Raw genomic sequence first — 18,336 nt, forward strand, 5'->3', positions numbered from 1 at the left:
AACACACAGAGAAAGGGACACCAGTCACTGATAATTGAAACCATTTCATGTTTAAGAATTTGAGTGGTTCATCTATTCTTTGTTCAACAAGAAAATAAAAAAAGTCCAAGAAGGTTTTCACTGCTGTCATGTGAGAGCACCTTTAAGAAATGGATGTTTAAGCAATGTACCTTTAAGAAATGGAGCTGATCATATTACTGAAGTGATGTCAGAGGGTGGGAGGAGCTGAGCTCACTTCTGTTTTTGGTTTCAGTTTGAGGAGAAAGCTGGGAGTGTCTGTGTGTTTTGCTGAGAGCTGCAGGAAGAAAACACAGAGCTGGTCTGTTGATGTCTGCAAATCCAAAGACTATAAATCTATTGAATGTAACCTCATGTCTGTTTTTGAAGGTTGAAGTCTTTTGGATGTTTAAAGGAACAGTTTGAAGGATTATTTAATGTTGTCGTCTTTTGGGTTTATCTTTGAAGTAATGGGTGTTAAGATATTCAATGTTTGTTTTTAAAAAGGTTAAATTGAGTTCATAGAATAAACATTGTTTTGTTTTAAAAGCCATTTGTCCATAATTGCTGTATCACACCTGGAGAGTACGCCGTGTGCTTCCCACACCACAATCTATTAAAAGTTGTGGGTCGGTTGAACTCCATGAAACACTTGGGGGTTCTGTAAACCTGGACCCACAACACTGCATAAATATTGTTAAAGTGAACCTGTAGTGTTAGAAACCAGGGAGCTGTTAACTCACGAAGGTGCCCCTGTTGTGATGTTATTTTGTTACAGGTGTATGATGTAAATGCTACCTCTTTCTAAATCAAGCAGCTTTCCAGTCATTAAACAGGACATTCCCCCAACGAACCTTCCCAAGAGGAAGCTACTGGTCCAGCTGTGCAGGTTCTAGGTGCAGCTATCTTTAGTCATTTACTTACTCCCAGTATTGCTCACTTGGACCCTGGTGAGGAACGTAGATTTCTGATCCATTTGGACAAGTTTCATTGTTTACATGTAGCCATGTTGTATTCACAATTTCAGAATATCCATCATCCAGAGTGAGATTGCAGAGTGGATCTAGAAAATGGGGAATGTGTTTTAGAATTCCATTTCACTGGGAATGATGCTAACATTTCTAGTGATATAATCAGCATCACTTTCATTCTGACTGAATCAGTCCAATCCCTTTTATTACATGGGGGAGGTTACAGGCGGGTCAAGTTCAGTCTATAAACTCCACGCAAGGCACAGTCCTGCTCTGGTGCTCACTGTGTGTGTGTGTTAGGATATTTTATTTGACAGCACCTGCAATGCTGGTAAGCATAAAAACATGTTAATACATTAAAGTATAAGCAGTCCCTTCAATATAATTATTGCAGATGTATTTAGGATATTAAAGACAGTCGGGATTATATGTTTCAAAAGTTGTTTCAGATTTAATTCATTCACTGCATAAAACTTTTACAGAGAATCAGCTGATGAGCCTATGGGGCACATGACTTATGGGTCTCACATGATCCTGTTCTGCCATCCTGGTGGATGACAGGCAAAGAAATGTTAACTGGTCCCCATATCTAGCTTTACATTCCATGGGGGTTAAATTGAATGGACTTGATAGGTTTAGAGTTTAGCCATGTAAAATGGCTAACTCCCGATTAGAATGGCCAAACCCCGATTTAAAATGGCGAACGGAAGAGGCTGATGGGAAAATCAGCCAAAAGGACTCAAACAGACAGCTGCAGGTAAAACAGTGTATTCGCCTCTGGGGAAGCCAGACCGAATCGATACCTGCAGCCATCAACATAACAACACCCCAACCATCTGCATATAAAGTAGCAATCCCGGGAACAATATGCTACAAATTAGCAACACAAAGCCGACCCAGACCTTTCGGCGCCAGCAGGAGCTGACACAAAGAGAGGTAAACGACCACCCCTCGATCAAGGAATCGCTCCAGCATTGGAGAATATCGAACTAAGTGACTGGGACCAAGTCCAATCACTTGGAACCACGTACAAGGTCCGCCCCGAGAGGTGGGAAGCCCCTGGGGACTATAAGAATAGGGGCCAAGTTCAAATCGAGCCGTCTTCCCTTCTCCTCCCGGCTGCACCCTTCTTCACTCTCTCCAGCAACAGCCGAACGAAACGTAAGTCTTACTCCAACGATCGCTACCAGATAGACACTCCTGACTATTGACCTGTACCAGCTTTGAATCCCGCAGGCTCAGAACCCATACGAAAGGCCATTTGTTTCCCTGACTTGGTGGGCCATTTCCAAAGTTAAGTATTGGCCTGTTAGTTGTAGGAAGTAGCTTAGAGGTAGAATTAATGTATAAGTATTAATTGCTGTATATAATAAATGAGCGTTGATTTAACTCTTACTAAGCGGTGTGTTGGATTATTAATCATTACTCAGACTTGAACCACGTGGCAGTATCAGAAGGATACCTGCCGACTCAAGAGCAAAGGTGACAGAATAAGAGCAATTAAACTAAGGCTAAAACGAGCAACAAGAGTCAATGCTGAGGACTCTCAGGGCCATTTCCTCCTAACGGGGAGGCGGAGGCATAGTGGTATTGTCAGTGGACTAGTAATCCAGAGACCAAGGGTAATGCTCTGGGTCCCAGGCTCGAAACCCACCATGGCAGATGGTTAAATATGAATCCAAGAAAATCTGGAATTAAAAGTCTGAGGATGACCATGAAACCATTACCGATTGTCTTAAAAACCCATCTGGTTCACTGACGTACATCAGGGAAGGAAATCTACCACCTTTCCCCGGCCTCCCCAACACGTGACTCCAGATCTACACAGCGATGCAGTTGACTCTGATATAGTCCAACAAGCCACTTAGTTCGAGGGCAATTAGGGATGGGCATCAAATGCTGGCTCAGTCAGTGACGTCCACATTCCAAGAAAGAGGAAAAAAAATCTAGACACCAATGTACCACCACTTAGAATCAGCAAATTCAGAGTTAATATAATAAAATGGCCCAACATGTCACAGCTTTGACAATCTCTTTCGGTAACTGAAGCCTCTCATCCCCAGAACTATTTACATCATTCTTTTTTGTCCCATTTCCAGTTCCTTGACACCCTTCCAAAAGTGTTGTTCCAGGATTGGACACGATACTCGTTAAGGTCAAATGTGTTTTCTAAATGCAAACCATAACATCTTTTCCTTCTTACTCAGAGCTTGTTTATGAAGACGGAGTTCCAAAGAACCATAGAATTCCTACATTGCAGGGGGTGGCCATTCGGCCCATCTACAGTGTGGAAGGAGGCCATTCGGCCCATCTGCAATGCAGAAGGAAGACATTCAGCCCATCTAGTCTGCAATGATTCTCTGTGAGGCACCCTACCTCAGCCCACTTCCCCACCCTATCCTTGTAATGGCATAGCCCCACCTAACCTACACATCTTTGGATTTTAAGAGGCAATTTTTAGCATGGCCAATCCATCTCACCTGCACATCTTTGGACTGTGGGAGGAAACTGGAGAACTGCAGGAAACAGACAGACACGGGGAGAAAGTGCAAATTCTACACAGGCAGTACCCAAGGACGGAATTGAACCTGGGCCCCTGACGTGTGAGGCAGCAATGCTAACCACTGTTCCGCCCTAATCAGCCTTCTTAACTAATTTGTCAACCTAACCCGCTACTTTCAATAACTTACGCATAAATACTCCTAATTTCCTCTCCCAATGCACTCCCAATGGATTTGCTTCCTTTATTTTATATTGCCTCTCCTCATTCTTTCTATCAAAATGGATCTCTATCAAAGTCCCTGCATTATATTTCATAAGTCACTTCTCCACACATTCCGCCTGTCTCTCTGTGTCCTCATGAAGTCCTCTCTTATTTCCCAACAGATGGAATCTTCTGGTGGGAGTAGTGTATATCCCAACATAAGCTGCTGATATATGACAGGATCCTGGGGAAACCCCGATGTGCACACATTCGAGGTACTTAAGTGGCAATTCTGAACTTCCAATTGCCAGTATTACGCTGCCTGGACTGCTCGGTGATCGGGATGAGGAGGTCATACAGACTTAGGCTGCTTGCCTTATACCTGCTGTGAAATGTTTACTGATTTACTCCAAAATCAATGGTGTGACTCTATCCAATCAGCAGATGGCAATCAGTTCCTCATGTGAGTCTCATTTATTGGGCAGAGCACTTCTGCAACCTCCTAAATCAACAGTGCACAGAGTGCAATGGTAAAACTACTGTCACTTCCACAGCACTGCAATGGGGGTCTGGATAGAAGATTGGCTAGTTAACAGGAAACAGAGAGTGCTCATAAATGGTCTTTTTCTGATGGCAGGTTGTGATGAATGGTGAGCCACAGGGATTGTTCATCAGAAAACTGAATGTGTGGCTCAAATATTAGTCTGGGAGAAATGCATTTTGATTCACAGGGCACCGTCCTGGGACTGGGAAAAGAGAGAGCTGTACCTTTGAGAGAGATATCACCAGAGCTGTGCTGAGATGAGTGTTCTGGTGAATCCAGTACCCAGAGGGTTCTAAACAAAGTAATACGGGGGTGGGGATGGGAGCAGAAGAGGAAGATACTCAGGAGGGAAGGCTTGGAAAGTTGAAGACGAAGGACAAGGCACTAGTTTAAGGTAGCGATGTGGTTAATGATAATCGGGGTGTGACAGGAAGGAACTGAGTGCACAAACACAAGAGTGCATCAGCAATTAAGGTCAGCGTCGGGAAAATGATAAAAAAGGCAGAATGAAAGGCTCTTTGTCAGAATGCACGCAGCATTTGTACCAAGATGGATGAATTGTTAGCACAGGTCAAAATAAATTAGTGTGATATGGTGACCACTGCCTGGACCTGGATATTCAAGGGTAATTCGTCTTTTCAAAGAATAGGAAGCAAGGGAAAGAAATTGGGATAACTCTTTAAATAATGGCAGTGAGACATGATTTTGGCTGAGAGAATCAAAATGTACAATCAGTTTAAATGGAGTAAGAAATAGCAAAGGAAATAAATGACTGGTGGGGGTAGTTTAAAGGCCACTCGGCAATAGCTACAATGTAGAACAGAGCAAAACTCGATCACAATGGTAGTTTGTCAGAAAGGTAACACAATAATCATGGGAGACTTTAATCTTCATAAACATTGGACAAATCAAATCGACAAAACGTACTCTGGAGGATCTTTTTGGTAAGAGTGATCAAAACATGATGAAAATTTGCATTTGGTTTGAGAATAAAATAGGTGGGTTGGAATCTAGAGTCTTAAAATTAAATAAAGGCAACTACAAAGATATAAGGGCAGAATTTTCTAAAGTGGATTGGGTCAATAGGTTAAAATAATAAGAATTTATTAGTGTCACAAGTGAGCTTACATTAACACTGCAATGAAGTTACTGTGAAAATCCCCTAGTCGCCGCACTCCAGTGCCTGTTCGGGTACACTGAGGGAGAATTCAGAATGTCAAATTTACCTAACAAGCACGTGTTTCAGTACTTGTGGGAGGAAACCGGAGCACCCGGAGAAAACCCACGCAGACATGGGGAGATGGTGCAGACACCGCACAGACAGTGACCCAAGCCGGGACTTGAACCCGGGTCCCTGGTGCTGTGAAGCAACAATGCTAATCACTGTGCTATTGTGCCACGTTATAAGAGGCAGGATGACAGTTAAGCAGTTTCAGTCATTTAAGGAAATATTTCATAACTCTCAACAAAGATAAATTCCATCGAGAGAGCCTCTACGAGAAGGATGTACTATCCGTGGATAAGTAATGAAATTAACGTTGGAATCGAATTGAAGGAAATTATGTACAACACTGCAAAGATTTGTGATAAGTCAGAAGATTGGGAAGATTGGGAATTCCAACTTAAAACAATCACACTCTTAGAGACATGGAACTATGAAAACTAATGGTACGAAAGGTTAACGAGTCCCCTGGACCTGATGGCAGAGTTAGAGGATGTATTGGTTGCAATCTTCAAAATTTCCAAATTTTTGCAGAAAACCTCAAAAGTAACATCTGTATTTGAACATTGAGTACTAGTAAAGGAGAACTTAGTAAAGGAGAACTACAAAATAAAGAGGGATAAATTTGGAGTTTGAGAGAAAACTATCTGGAAATATAAAAAGCTTCCACACAAATATGAAGAAGGGGAAGGGGAGCTCTATCACTCTTCCGCTGTGCTCTATGTTAGCTTTCTAGTAATGTTTTTTTCTGCCTTTGCGAGCCTGCTGCTGGGAGCTGCCAGTGGTGGGGGGAAAGAGAGATAGAGTGACATGAATAGTGTTGTAGCTATCTGGAAGCTGTGTGTTTGTTTCCTGCCACCTCTTTTGTTTCTGTGGCCTGGAGTAAAGAACCTAAAGCCTATTCTGATGAAGGGGAAGCGTGGCAGCATGATTCAATGGAGCAACTTGCTAGAGGCATGAAGAATTGCTCTTGCAGCTTGCTGGTGACTTTGTTGTTTTGCTGATTGTTCAAGGTTTTAAGTCTGGAAATATGTTTGCTTGCTACCACCTCTTTTACGTCTGTGGTTTGGACCAAGAACAGGGCGGAACACAGGTGATCTTCTGCCAGTACTGCAGGAAGGCAAGGGTGATGGCCTGATTCAACTGAGCAACCTGCTGAAGGTATTGAGGAACTACTCTTGCAGATTATTGGTGACTTTTTTGCATTGCTGACCGTTCAATGTTTAATGTCTGGAAGTCACGTGCTTGCTTGCTACTGTCTCTTTTACTTCTGTGGCCTGGACCAAGGACAGGGTGGAAGTCAGGTGACCTGCTGCAGGTACTGCAGGAGGGGAAGAATAGTGGCCGGAATCCACTGAGCAATTTGAACGTCTTGAAGAAAGGTCTTTGCAGATTGCTGGTTGCTTTATTGTACTATTGACTGTTTACTGTTTAACGTTTGGAAGCCATGCAGATTAGTGGTTACTTTTTGTACTGTTGATTGTTCATCTTTAATGTCCGGAAGCTGTGTGTGTTACTGCTTACTGTTTAAATACCTGGAGGCCATGTGTTTGTCTTCTGCAGCCCCTTTCGCTTTGTGGCCTGTAGTCCGGAATCTACTGCCAGTGTTTCAGCGGGGGAAGGGGAACTCTCTGAATATTCAGCCACACTCTGTGTTGGTGTGACTTATCCGGTGTATTGTGATGCTCACCCCTGAGTCGCTTTCCACTGATGTGGGTTCACTGCTGGGAGCTGCAGGAGGGGGTAAGCAGCAGGTTGATTCAGATGCTGGTAACTTCCTTGTACTGTTGACTGTTTAATGGCTAATGTGTATTTGGATTTATTTGTATATCTACACTGTTGTAACTTTGTATTTCTCCCGATATTTTGTAGCAAAAAGGTGACTGTGCGTATGGCACAGTGCTTTTTCCTTGTCGATTAATGGTTAGTGTGACTGCTCAGTAATTTGTTTTTGTTTTTCGAAAGGTATTGTTGACAGTTAATAAACAAAATATTCTCAAGTGGTTTGCAAGTTGCGTTTGCTGTTTGCAGCTGCAAATGCTTGGAGGCTGCTGCTGTTTATTTCTTTTTCTGTAGCCTGAAATAAGCACACTTTTTTCTAACACACCTGGAACATAGACTACCGGGCTCAGAGAGGTGCAGAGTCCAGAAGACAATCAGATTTGAAAAAGAAGACGCTGCAGGACCTGGTGCGCGACATTGATCTAAATGAGCAACTTGATGAATATGTTGAAGAAATGCTTTGCAGATGGCTGATGATTTTATTGTTGGTGTGGTGAGTGACACATCACCGCGCTGGAAGTCAAGGATGTTCAACTACACATTGAGCGCCAGTGAAATATGTGGATGCATGCGTGGCATGGTGGCACAGTGGTTAGCGCTACTGCCTCACAGCACCTGGGACCCGGGTTCAATTCTGGCCTTGATTAACTGTCTGCGTGGGTTTCCTCCGGGGGTGCTCCGGTTTCCTCCCAGAGTCAAAAGATGTGCAGGTTAGGTGGAGTGGCCATGATAAAATTGCCCCTTAGTGTCCAGGGATGGTACGGGGATAGGTCAGGGGAATGAGCCGAAATAGGGTGCTCTTTGAGGGTCGGTGCAGACTCAATGGGCTGAATGGCCTCCTTCTGCACTGTAGAGATTCCATGATGCCAGGATTTGGTTCCGATGAGATTGGGTTGTGTGGGAGGGTCTGCACAGCTGCCGCTCCTGGAAGGAGAATGGCACTGAGACGCTGAACAATTCACACATTAATGAACAGATCAGTTCTGGACGTGATAACACATTCTCAGGCTTATCGTCCAATTGCGCTGAAAAACATGCAGGGGTGATACCCTGGGCTGGAATCTCCGCAGCCCCGTGCCGAAATCGTGGCTGGCGCCGGGGTGGAGAATCCAGTTTCACGCCATAATCGGGCCCGGCACCGGCCCGGCGATTCTCCCGGCACCGGAAATCGGCGTCGCCATGGAGTACACAGCACGGCCGGGGGCCCATTGACAGAGGCCCGCCCAGCAAACCTCCGCTCCCGACCAGCCGAGTTCCCGACGGCCTGCAACTATCCACCTATTGCCGGTCGGGGTGGTGGCATGGCGGCTGTGGACACAGTCCGCGGCTGCCCTGGTCGGGGACGGGTGAATCGGAGACCAGATGGGTCTGGTGGGCGGCCAGCGATTAAATGTGCGGGTTAGATGCTCGGGTGCGCGGCCGATCGGGGGGTTTATTATTTTGTCTGGCTCCGCGGTCCAGGTTCGCCATAGAGCACGGCCGCTGGAAGTCGCCACCGTGCGCATGCACGGCCTCTGACCCAGAAGTGCGGGGACCCATATCTGCAGCAAAAGCTGCAAGGCTCCGGGTCCCTGCTACCACTCTGCAGGGCTATGAATTCGTCTAACTTTTCCCAAGGAATTTCAGGAGTAAAACTCCACCGTTTGTATGCTGGTGTTTGGACATAGTCTCATTTTGGAAGAATCCAGCCCCATGTGTTTAGGAGGCCGCACACAGCCTGCAGACCCAGACGCCCAGAAAGCTGGCGAGGGGGGTGTTCCAGAGGGGAATGCGGACGACGGCCCAGGATGTCCAGGCGTTGTTGGTAATTTCCGAAGATGACGAACAGCATGTGACACAGGGGGCGTCATTCTCCGACCCCCCGCCGGGTCGGAGAATGGCCGTAGGCCGCCGTGAATCCCGCCCCCGCCGATCCCGGTACCGGAGATTGGGCGGGGGCGGGAATCGGGCCGCGCCGGTTGGCGGGACCCCCCGCTGGATTCTCCGGCCCAGATGGGCCGAAGTCCCATCCAGAAATTGCCTGTCCCGCCGGCGTACATCAAACATGGTATTTACCGGCGGGACCAGGTGGCGTGGGCGGGCTCCGGGGTCCTGGGGGGGGGTGCGGGGCGATCTGACCCCGGGGGGTGCCCCCACGGTGGCCTGGCCCGCGATCGGGACCCACCGATCCGCCGGCGGGCCTGTGCCGTGGGGGCACTCTTTCCCTTCCGCCTCCGCTACGGCCTCCACCATGGCGGAGGCGGAAGAGACTCTCCCCACTGCGCATGCGCGGGAAACTGACAGCGGCTGCTGACGCTCCCGCGCATGCGCCGCATTTCCGCGCCAGCTGGCGGGGCATCAAACGCCATTTCCGCCAGCTGGCGGGGCGGAAATCCCTCCGGCGTCGGCCTAGCCCCTCAATGTTGGGGCTCGGCCACCAAAGATGCGGAGCATTCCGCACCTTTGGGCCAGCGCGATGCCCGTCTGATTGGCGCCGTGTTTGGCGCCAGTCGGCGGACATCGCGCCGTTGGGGGAGAATTTCGCCCAGGATGCTTTGTCTCAACAAGGAAATGGCGCGGCACCTGTGCTATATCCGTGCAGACCTGGCATCCTGTGGAGGAGGAAGAAACCCGCTCCTAGTGACTGTGAAGGTCAATGCAGCTCTGAGCTTTCATGCAATGGGTTCATTCCAGGGCTTGAGTGGGGACTTGTGCGGCTACAGCCCATATGTTACAGGCCATAAGTCACAAGCTACAGCCCATTAGTGCATTTATGAAGTCATGGATGCTCTGTATGCCGGAGCAGCTGTCTGTATAAACTTTGAGCTGGACCATGCCCATCAAGATGCCCGGGCAACTGGATTCTCTGCCATCGCTGTGTTTCCTGAGGTCCAGGGCATAACTGATGGCACACATTGCAACTTACGCACACTGGGACATCAAACAGGAAGAGGTTCCACTCCTCGAATATTCAACTTGTGGACAACCACTGCGGATCATGCACATGTGTCCACATTTCCCAGGGAGCGTGGCAGCTACATCCTGGGACATTCAAATCCTCGGTATCTTTGAGAACCACCCCAGGATGATGGGTTGGTTCTTGGGGGATAAGGGGTACCCACTGAGATATTGGTTGATGACGCCAGTGCAGAAGCTGGAGACCGATGGGGAGACTCAATATAACTAGGCCCATTTTGCTACTTGAGCTGTCATTGAGTGGTGCAAAGACTACTCAAAGTATCTCCCGCTTTCTGATGTGCTCCACAACCTGGTGCAGCAGCATGGTGACATACTGGAGGAGGAGGACCTCATCTGAGGAATCATCTCGCTGGGGGACGAGCCTGGGGAGGACCTGTGGCGGAAGCCAGAGGAAGGAGGACAGGCAATGGCGATGGTCTGGCAAGCCCGGAGGGCAAGGGAGGCTCTCATCCTTTCACGCTTCTCATAGGACGAGTCTTTGTCCATCATCTCACCCCTCCCTCCCTTATTGTCTCTTCTCCCCCCCCCAACTCCCTTCGATCACCTCCCCTCTCCTATTGGCCACCCCCACCCCCAATCCTCCCACCCATTTACCCCTCCCCCTCTTCCCCCAATTCTTGACCCTCCAGCACGACCTTCCCCTCCCCACCTACCCGGTTCCATCTTCCCAGGGTCTGTGTAACATCACCCCAGAGTAATGGGCCTGTGTCGGCACTGACACGGGGTCAATATACAAGTGATGAGAACCTGCTGTGAAACAAGTTCTGGTTCTCTTTATGCCATAGCCTAACTCCTGTCTTTCTGCTGACAGCACAGCCACACCCATCACCTACATGTAGTCTGCATCAGGGGCTCATGCTGTTGGTCCACTGTACCTGGGTGGGTGGGTGGGGGGGGGGGGTAGCAGAGGGAAACGGGGTGGGGATCAATTGAGGCTTTGCATGTATCAGGTATAACAAGTTTTAATTGTGAACATTTGGTATCCTCATTGTCCCTAGGTACAGATGGGTGCCAGCCCCACACACCCCTCCCCCCACCCCCACGCCTTACGATCGCAGTTTCAATCTAGCGTTCAATGTAGCACCGAGAAACACCCTGCTTTTCAACAGCACTTTGCTGTTTATTTGGCCTCAATGTCGCACTTCGAGGAATTTTCTGCTGGTGAACAGGAAAGTCTCCTCGCAGATCAGGGTGCCATTTTGGTAGGGTCCCCTGATCACCCCCTTGCAGGCATTGCTAGGGTACCACCCTGTCCTGTCCACGACCACCCAGGGGTCTCCAATGGCCTGGAAGTCCCCACCATGATTGTGTAGACCAGTATTAAATGACACACTGGCGAAGCGAAGTGTCCCAGGCGCGGCTGTTGAATCCCGAGCACAGGTGATTCCGGCGAACGAACATTTAAATGAGCCTGATGGCTAGATATGCTGATCTGGATCAGCTTCATTGAGGGTAAGATCCAGATCGCGACATCTGCCGGCTGAATCACGCACAATGTTTCCTCTCGTTCAGGAGTTTTAATCTGACCAATCACAATTAAGATTTTTGATCAATTCAAAGAGAATTAATCTTCAATATCTGAAGAAAAAATTTTGAGTCTTCAGTTGAACAGTGCGTCCCTATGGAAGGATGAGAAGAAAGAGAAAGAGACAAGACTGAAATAACATGAACAAAAAGTTTGTGCAAGGCTGACAGAGTAAGAAATGCACGGAAGATGGAAGATATTTGGGGGAAACTCCCATGATGGGAAAAGTTTCCTGTACAAACACAGAGATACACAGACAAGAGAATGAATGTAAGAACAAATAGAGAAAGAGAGGGGGAGTGGGGGGATATAATAGACAGAATGAGAAAGAACACAGTGACTGGGATTCTCCAATCCTGCGGCCACGTTCTGACGCCTGCGTGAAAAGTGGCGCGAGCCACTCCAGCGTCAACGGTCCTCACCTGGCAGCTATACACACCTTCCCAGGGGGCAAGTATGGTGCTGGAGTGGTCTCCACAGCTCTGGTGCCCGAAGGCCTGCCCGCCACGGGCGGCGCGAGTTAACGCATGCACGCCACGGACAGTGTGAGTTTGCGCATGCGCATAAGTTCCTGTCTCCGCGCCGGCCCCCGGGCAACATGGCGCGGAGCGGAGGAACATAGACCCCCACGGAACCAGGCCGCCAAGGAACCAGCCTACCCGCTGATCGGTAGGCCCCGAATGCGGGCCAGGCCACCCTGGAGCCTCCCCCCCCGCCCCGGGGTCGGATTTCCCCCCCTCCCCCCGCAGACAGAACTCTGAGGTACCACCGGGTGGGACCACATGTAACCCACGCCGGCGGGACTTGGCTGAGTGCCCGCCGATTCCAGAGAATTGACGGGGGGGGGGCGCTTCCAACAACCCCTGATCGACGCGGTGGCGATCCCGCGGGTGCCCGAAAATCAGCGCCGGAGAATCGGTGAGCTGGCGTCGGGGCGCTGTGGCGCGATTCTCACGCCTCCCCGGGGATTCTCCGACCCAGCCAAGAATTTTCGAATGGGTGAACAGCTGAGTGATCAAGAAGAGTGACATTAATTCTCTTTCATTTTCCTCATAAACAACACTGGAAGATTTTCTTTTCTTTGTTTCTTCCCAATGTTCAAACTGATTGTCCTGCAATCCCGGTGACTCAGTGACATGATTGCTGCTGCTGATTTCTATTCCAGATGTGTGATCACAGTGAAGATGGTCACTGAAATGATTGTCCATTTTTCACTCCCATTTAGTCTGACAGAATGAACAGTCGGTCTCTATACTTTACCCGATAGACGTTCAGACAGTACCTTTGGGAGTCCTGCTGCATGTTTCATCTGCGCCCCACCAGCTGAAGCAGTCTGCCCACGGCAGGGGGGATTGGAAAGAGGCGAACAGGTAGTACAGGCTGTGGGCGAGGATGACGTTGTACGAAATGTTGGAAATGGTAATCAGAAGGACCATAGTTATACCCAGACCTGAAAATAGAAAAAGGAGCAGGCAGTTAGATTGTATTACCATCCCAGACCAGGTCCTAACAATGAATACGATACTGGACAGAAACCCCAATATTTTCATTTAATTTCCTAAGACTGTGAGGAAAGAATACATCATTCCCGGAGTGATTTCACACAAAATAGGGATCTGGGGCGAAATTCTCCCCCAACGGCGCGATGTCCGCCGACTGGCGCCAAACACGGCGCCAATCAGACGGGCATCGCGCCGGCCCAAAGGTGCGGAATGCTCCTCATCTTTGGGGGCCGAGCCCCAACATTGAGGGGCTAGGCCGGTGCCTGAGGGATTTCTGCCCCGCCAGCTGGCGGAAATGGCGTTTGGTGCCCCGCCAGCTGGCGCGGAAATGCGGCGCATGCGCGGGAGCGTCAGCGACCGCCGACAGTTTCCCACGCATGCGCAGTGGGGAGAGTCTCTTCCGCCTCCGCCATGGTGGAGGCCGTGGCGGAGGCGGAAGGGAAAGAGTCCCCCCACGGCACAGGCCCGCCCGCGGACCGGTGGGCCCCAACCGCGGGCCAGGCCACTGTGGGGGCACCCCCCAGGGTCAGATCGTCCCGCCCACCCCCCCCAGGACCCCGGAACCCGCCCACGCCGCCTGGTCCCGCCAGTAAATACCAGCTTTGATTTACGCCGGCGGGACAGGCAATTTCTGGGCGGGACTTCGGCCCATTCGGGCCGGAGAATTGAGCAGGGGTCCCGCCAACCGGCACGGCCCGATTCCCGCCCCCGCCCAATTTCCGGGATTCACGGCAGCCAACGGCCATTCTCCGACCCGCTGGGGGGTCGTAGAATGACGTCCCTGGAGTGGGATTTTCCGACACCCCCAGCGGGTCGGAGAATCACCGGGGGGCGGCGTAAATCCAGCCCGGCCGTCCCACGATACTCTCCGGCATGCCAAAAATCCCGTTATCGTGAATCGCGCCGCGCCTCGGAGAATGTCGAAGACCGGCGCGATGCAACGGGCCGCCGGGCCGCCCCAGTTCTCCGGGCCGGATGGGCCATAGTCCCGCAGACGTGACCACGGGTCATGCCGGCGTAAAACAAACCACCTATTTAACGGCGTCAACCAGTCGTGATGGTTGACACGGCCAGCGCGGAGGTAGGGGGCGGTGTGGGGCGGCCGCCGGAGAAGTGACGGCAGGGCCACAGGTGGTGGTGGGGGTGTCGCAGGAGCCGTTGGAGTGTGCGTGCCGGGGGGGGGGGGGGGGGGGGGGGGGGGAGGGGGGAGGGGCAGGGGGAGGAGCTAAGGGAGGGGAGAGGAGGGGGTGTTGGAGAGGGTGCGTGGTGGAGATGGTGCGTGCCGGGGAGGAGAGGGGGTGGTTTGAGGAGGGTGCGTACCGGGGAGGGGGAAGCCGGGGAGGGCGAGTGATGGAAAGGGTGCGTGTCGGGCAAGAGAGTGTGGGGGTTTGGGGAGGGTGTGTGCCGGGGGAGGAGAGGGGTGGGGGGTTTGGGGACGGTGCGTGCCGGGGGAGGAAGGGGGCGGGTGTCTGCCTGGCCATGTGCCAGCTGACAACAGTCACGACCATGCAGCCCATGGCACATTGCTGCGGGGTGGGGGTATGGGCAATGGTGACATGTCGTCTATCCCCCACCCTCTCCCCCACTCCCCCACCCCCTGCAGGTCGTTATGTTAGGTCATCACCCAGCGAATTTGTTCGCCGTGGCGGGAACCACACTTCTGCATGTTGCCCTGGGGGAGCTGAAGTAGGAGCGTGCCAGGGAGGTGGCGGAGGCTGACGCAGAGGAGCATGCCGCAGGGAGGCAGGAGACAGCTGCCCAGGCTGGAGGGCCACCCGCACGACAGGACGAGGAGGAGGAGGAGGTGGTGGTGCCACGGCGACGGAGACGCACGATGAGGCCCCGTGTGTACCAGCCCCGCTCATCGTACGAGGACCTCACGGACAGGGCATGCAGGAGCAGACTCTGGATGAGCTGGGAAACCGTGGCACACATCTGCCTCCTGATGGCTCATCTGGCACCGGGTGGCACTGGGGGAGGACACCCTCTCCCTGTGGCCGTCAAGGTTACGGTGGCCCTGAACTTCAATGCCACGGGGTCAATGCCGAGTGGGGACCTGTCCGGCATCTCGCAGGCATCGCTGCACCGGCGCATCTGTGCAGTGATTGGCGCCCTATGTACCATTGCGGACCGCTGCATCCAGTTTCCTGTACACTGGGCCAGCCAGGATGCCCGGGCAGCGGGCTTTGCTGCGGTGGCCAGGATGCCCGGGTCCAGGGGGCGATCGATGGGATGCACGTCGCCGTGCGGTCACCTGCGGATAACAGGGCTGTGTTCACATATAGGCCTATTCCATGAACAATCCAGGTGGTCTGCCTCCACCCCATGATGATCGTGCATGTCTGCACTGGTACCCGGGCAGTGTACATGACTCACTCGTATTGGCGCAATCTTTCATCCCCGGCATGTTCGAGGCCCCCCCCCCCCCACCCCCCCCACCCCCCACCCCCCGCCCCCCACCCACCGGCCGAGGGGCTGGTTGCTGGGCTACAAAGGTTACCCGTTGCGGCCGTGGCTGATGACGCCTATACGGAGGCCACAGACTGACGCGGAGAACCTCTACAACGGTGCCCGTGCAGTGACCAGGGGTGTGATAGAGAGGTTCTTTGGGCTGCTAAAGATGCGCTTTGGGTGCCTGGACTGCTCTGGAAGGGCCCTCCAGTACCCTCCTCCTCCCTCGGGATGCCTGATCCGAGTCTGTCCCTGGCTTGTGACTGCCCTGGAATGTCCTGGGGGCAGCGCCCACCTGATGGGCCGGGTCTGTCCCCCCTTCCCCCATATCCCCACTCCCCCCATATCCCCCTTCCCCATATCCCCATCTCCCCCTACACCCATCTCTCCTTCCCCATAACCCCCTTCCCCAACATCCCCTTCTCCCAAATCCCCCTTCCCCTGCCCCCATATCCCCCTTTCCCCATATCCCCTTCCCCCATATCCCCCATCCTCTATATCCCCCATCCCCCATATCCCCCTTACCCATATTCCCCTTCCCCATATCCCCCTTACCCCATATCCCCCCTTCCCCCATATCCCCATATGCAGGGATATGGGGGAAGGGGATATGGGGAAGGGGGATTATGGGGGAAGGTGGTATGTGGGGGAAGGGGAATATGGGGGAAGGGGGGGTTATGGGGGAAGGGGTAAGGGGGGATATGGGGTAAGGGGGGATATGGGGGAAGCGGGATATGGGGAAGGGGGATATGGGGAAGCGGGATATGGGGAAGCTGGATATGGGAGAAGGGGGGATATGGTGAATGTGGGATATGTGGTAGGGGGATATGGAGGAAGGGGGATATGGGGAAGGGGATTTGGGGGAATGAGGGAATATGGGAGAAGGGGATATGGGATATGGGGAGATATGTGGGAAGGGGGGATATGGGGGAAGGGGGAAAGGGAGAAGGGGGGCAGGCAGTGTGGGGTCTCACTTGGCACTGCGTGGCAGGCAACCATTTTGCCGGGTCTCCGGGGGTGGGGGGGCGTCTTTTGTGCAGGGACGCCATGCGGCGTCACTGACAGCTACTGCGTCCGTGACGGGTGATGCGTCGCGAATGGCGTCACGCCGCTACTAGCCCATTCGGGGCCGGAGAATTCGCGATGTTTCGGGAGGCCCGACGCCAGAGTGATTTACGCCGTTTTTGGCACCGGTTTCGGGCCATCGCGCCGATTCACGGAGAATCGCGCCCATGGTATATTAAAACAAATTTCATTACTGACACAGTATGCAAATATCTTCAACATCACAGAAGAAAGTAGCTTAAAGTTACCGTTTAAACAATGCTCATCAATTCTGTGACACAATAACCCTTAACCTCTATCTTTACTTGACTCAAGCAACAGAACCATCTCAGATCCCAATCCACTTTTAAATACAGTTAGCACACAGGCGTACTTGCTGTCTAGTGGTGTCTTGAAACTCCATTTGGAAAAAGAGAGAACCCTTGAATCTGCTGTAAAGAAAGAGACTTAACCCTGTCAGAATAACGCAGGGCCTCTCGCTGAGGTCTTTAGAAACTGCCTTCATAGCTCTACTTGTAGCTCCCAACTGAAAACTCTGAAATGCTTGGAAAGAAACTGCTCGTCTGTCTCCCGCCGACAGAGCTTTAACTGAACTGTATTGAAAGCAGATACTAGACTTCTGTTCACAAGCCAATCTAAAACTGAAACCTTAACATCGCACAGCTTCAGCCCTTTGTTCCTCTCATTAACCATCTTACCAAGCTGGAAAACAATGCCTCGAACGATGTATTCCCCAGGGACCCCTTTAAGTCCAAACAAAAATCCATTAGCCCAAGCTTTTACGATGCTGTATTCGCACCTTTGGCTCCCAAAAAGCCTTGCTGTCATTCAAACTCGGATTTTTAAAAACACTACTGCAGCAGTCATACGCATACTAACTGAGGCTTTGAACCCTGACTGCACCAAATACATATAATACAATGTATCTGAAATTCCTACGTTCATCACAATTGAGAATGATTGATTTGAAATCAATTCTTCCACCTGGATTCTGCTGGCCAGACAAACCAATTGTGTTTTTCTGCAATCGAGCACCATGCAGACCAGAGAGACTGACTACACCTGGCGTAAATGTCACTGCCTCAACTTACTCCCAATCAGAGTCGCTGAGTTGGAACGTGAGTTACACACATTCTGGGCACAATCCAATGCCCACGCTGTGCTTGAAAAGCAGCTCGCTGTGGAACAGTGCGGCCGATAAAAGCCAGGAGACCCCGCTCCCGGGATCTCCTCGGTTTTCAACGCCTCCCGAGATCCGCCATGATCTTGTGAGACGTTGCGATGTAAATCCTGCCCATTGTGGGCGGGATTACTTTTTGGCAAATCTGCATATTAGAGCAAGACTGCTCGCTCACTCTAACGTGCAGAGTTGCCAGGTACCTGAGACTTTGGGATTCATCCCTTCACCTCGGGCCAGCGCCGTTCAGCATTGGTGTCCAGAAACAGGAACCAGACGGAATTGCATTCATGAGGATCTCCCAGGGGATCAGAGGCCCCCAGCTGCATGCCCTTTGGGCACCCTGGCAGTGCAAGCCTGGCACCCTGGCTGTGCCATCTGGGTGCCAACATGGCATGACCAAGATGCCCAGGTGGCACTGGCAGCCAAGCTGGCATT

At 51.5% G+C, this 18,336-nt stretch overlaps 1 protein-coding gene across 1 annotated transcript in view; it reads right to left on the reverse strand.

Moving 5' to 3' along the window:
* Positions 1-18,336, reverse strand: part of LOC140418108 (sodium- and chloride-dependent neutral and basic amino acid transporter B(0+)-like) — an 82,671-nt gene that overhangs the window by 40,852 nt on the left and 23,483 nt on the right. Inside the window, exons 4-5 of the mRNA XM_072501526.1 lie at positions 12,986-13,153; positions 922-1,060 (exon numbers count right to left, since the gene is read on the reverse strand). Of these exons, the coding sequence (XP_072357627.1) occupies positions 922-1,060; positions 12,986-13,153 (307 nt within the window). The remainder of the gene's footprint in view (positions 1-921; positions 1,061-12,985; positions 13,154-18,336) is intronic.

Source organism: Scyliorhinus torazame, chromosome 5 (genome assembly GCF_047496885.1).
Source record: "Scyliorhinus torazame isolate Kashiwa2021f chromosome 5, sScyTor2.1, whole genome shotgun sequence".
Lineage (NCBI taxonomy): Eukaryota > Metazoa > Chordata > Chondrichthyes > Carcharhiniformes > Scyliorhinidae > Scyliorhinus > Scyliorhinus torazame.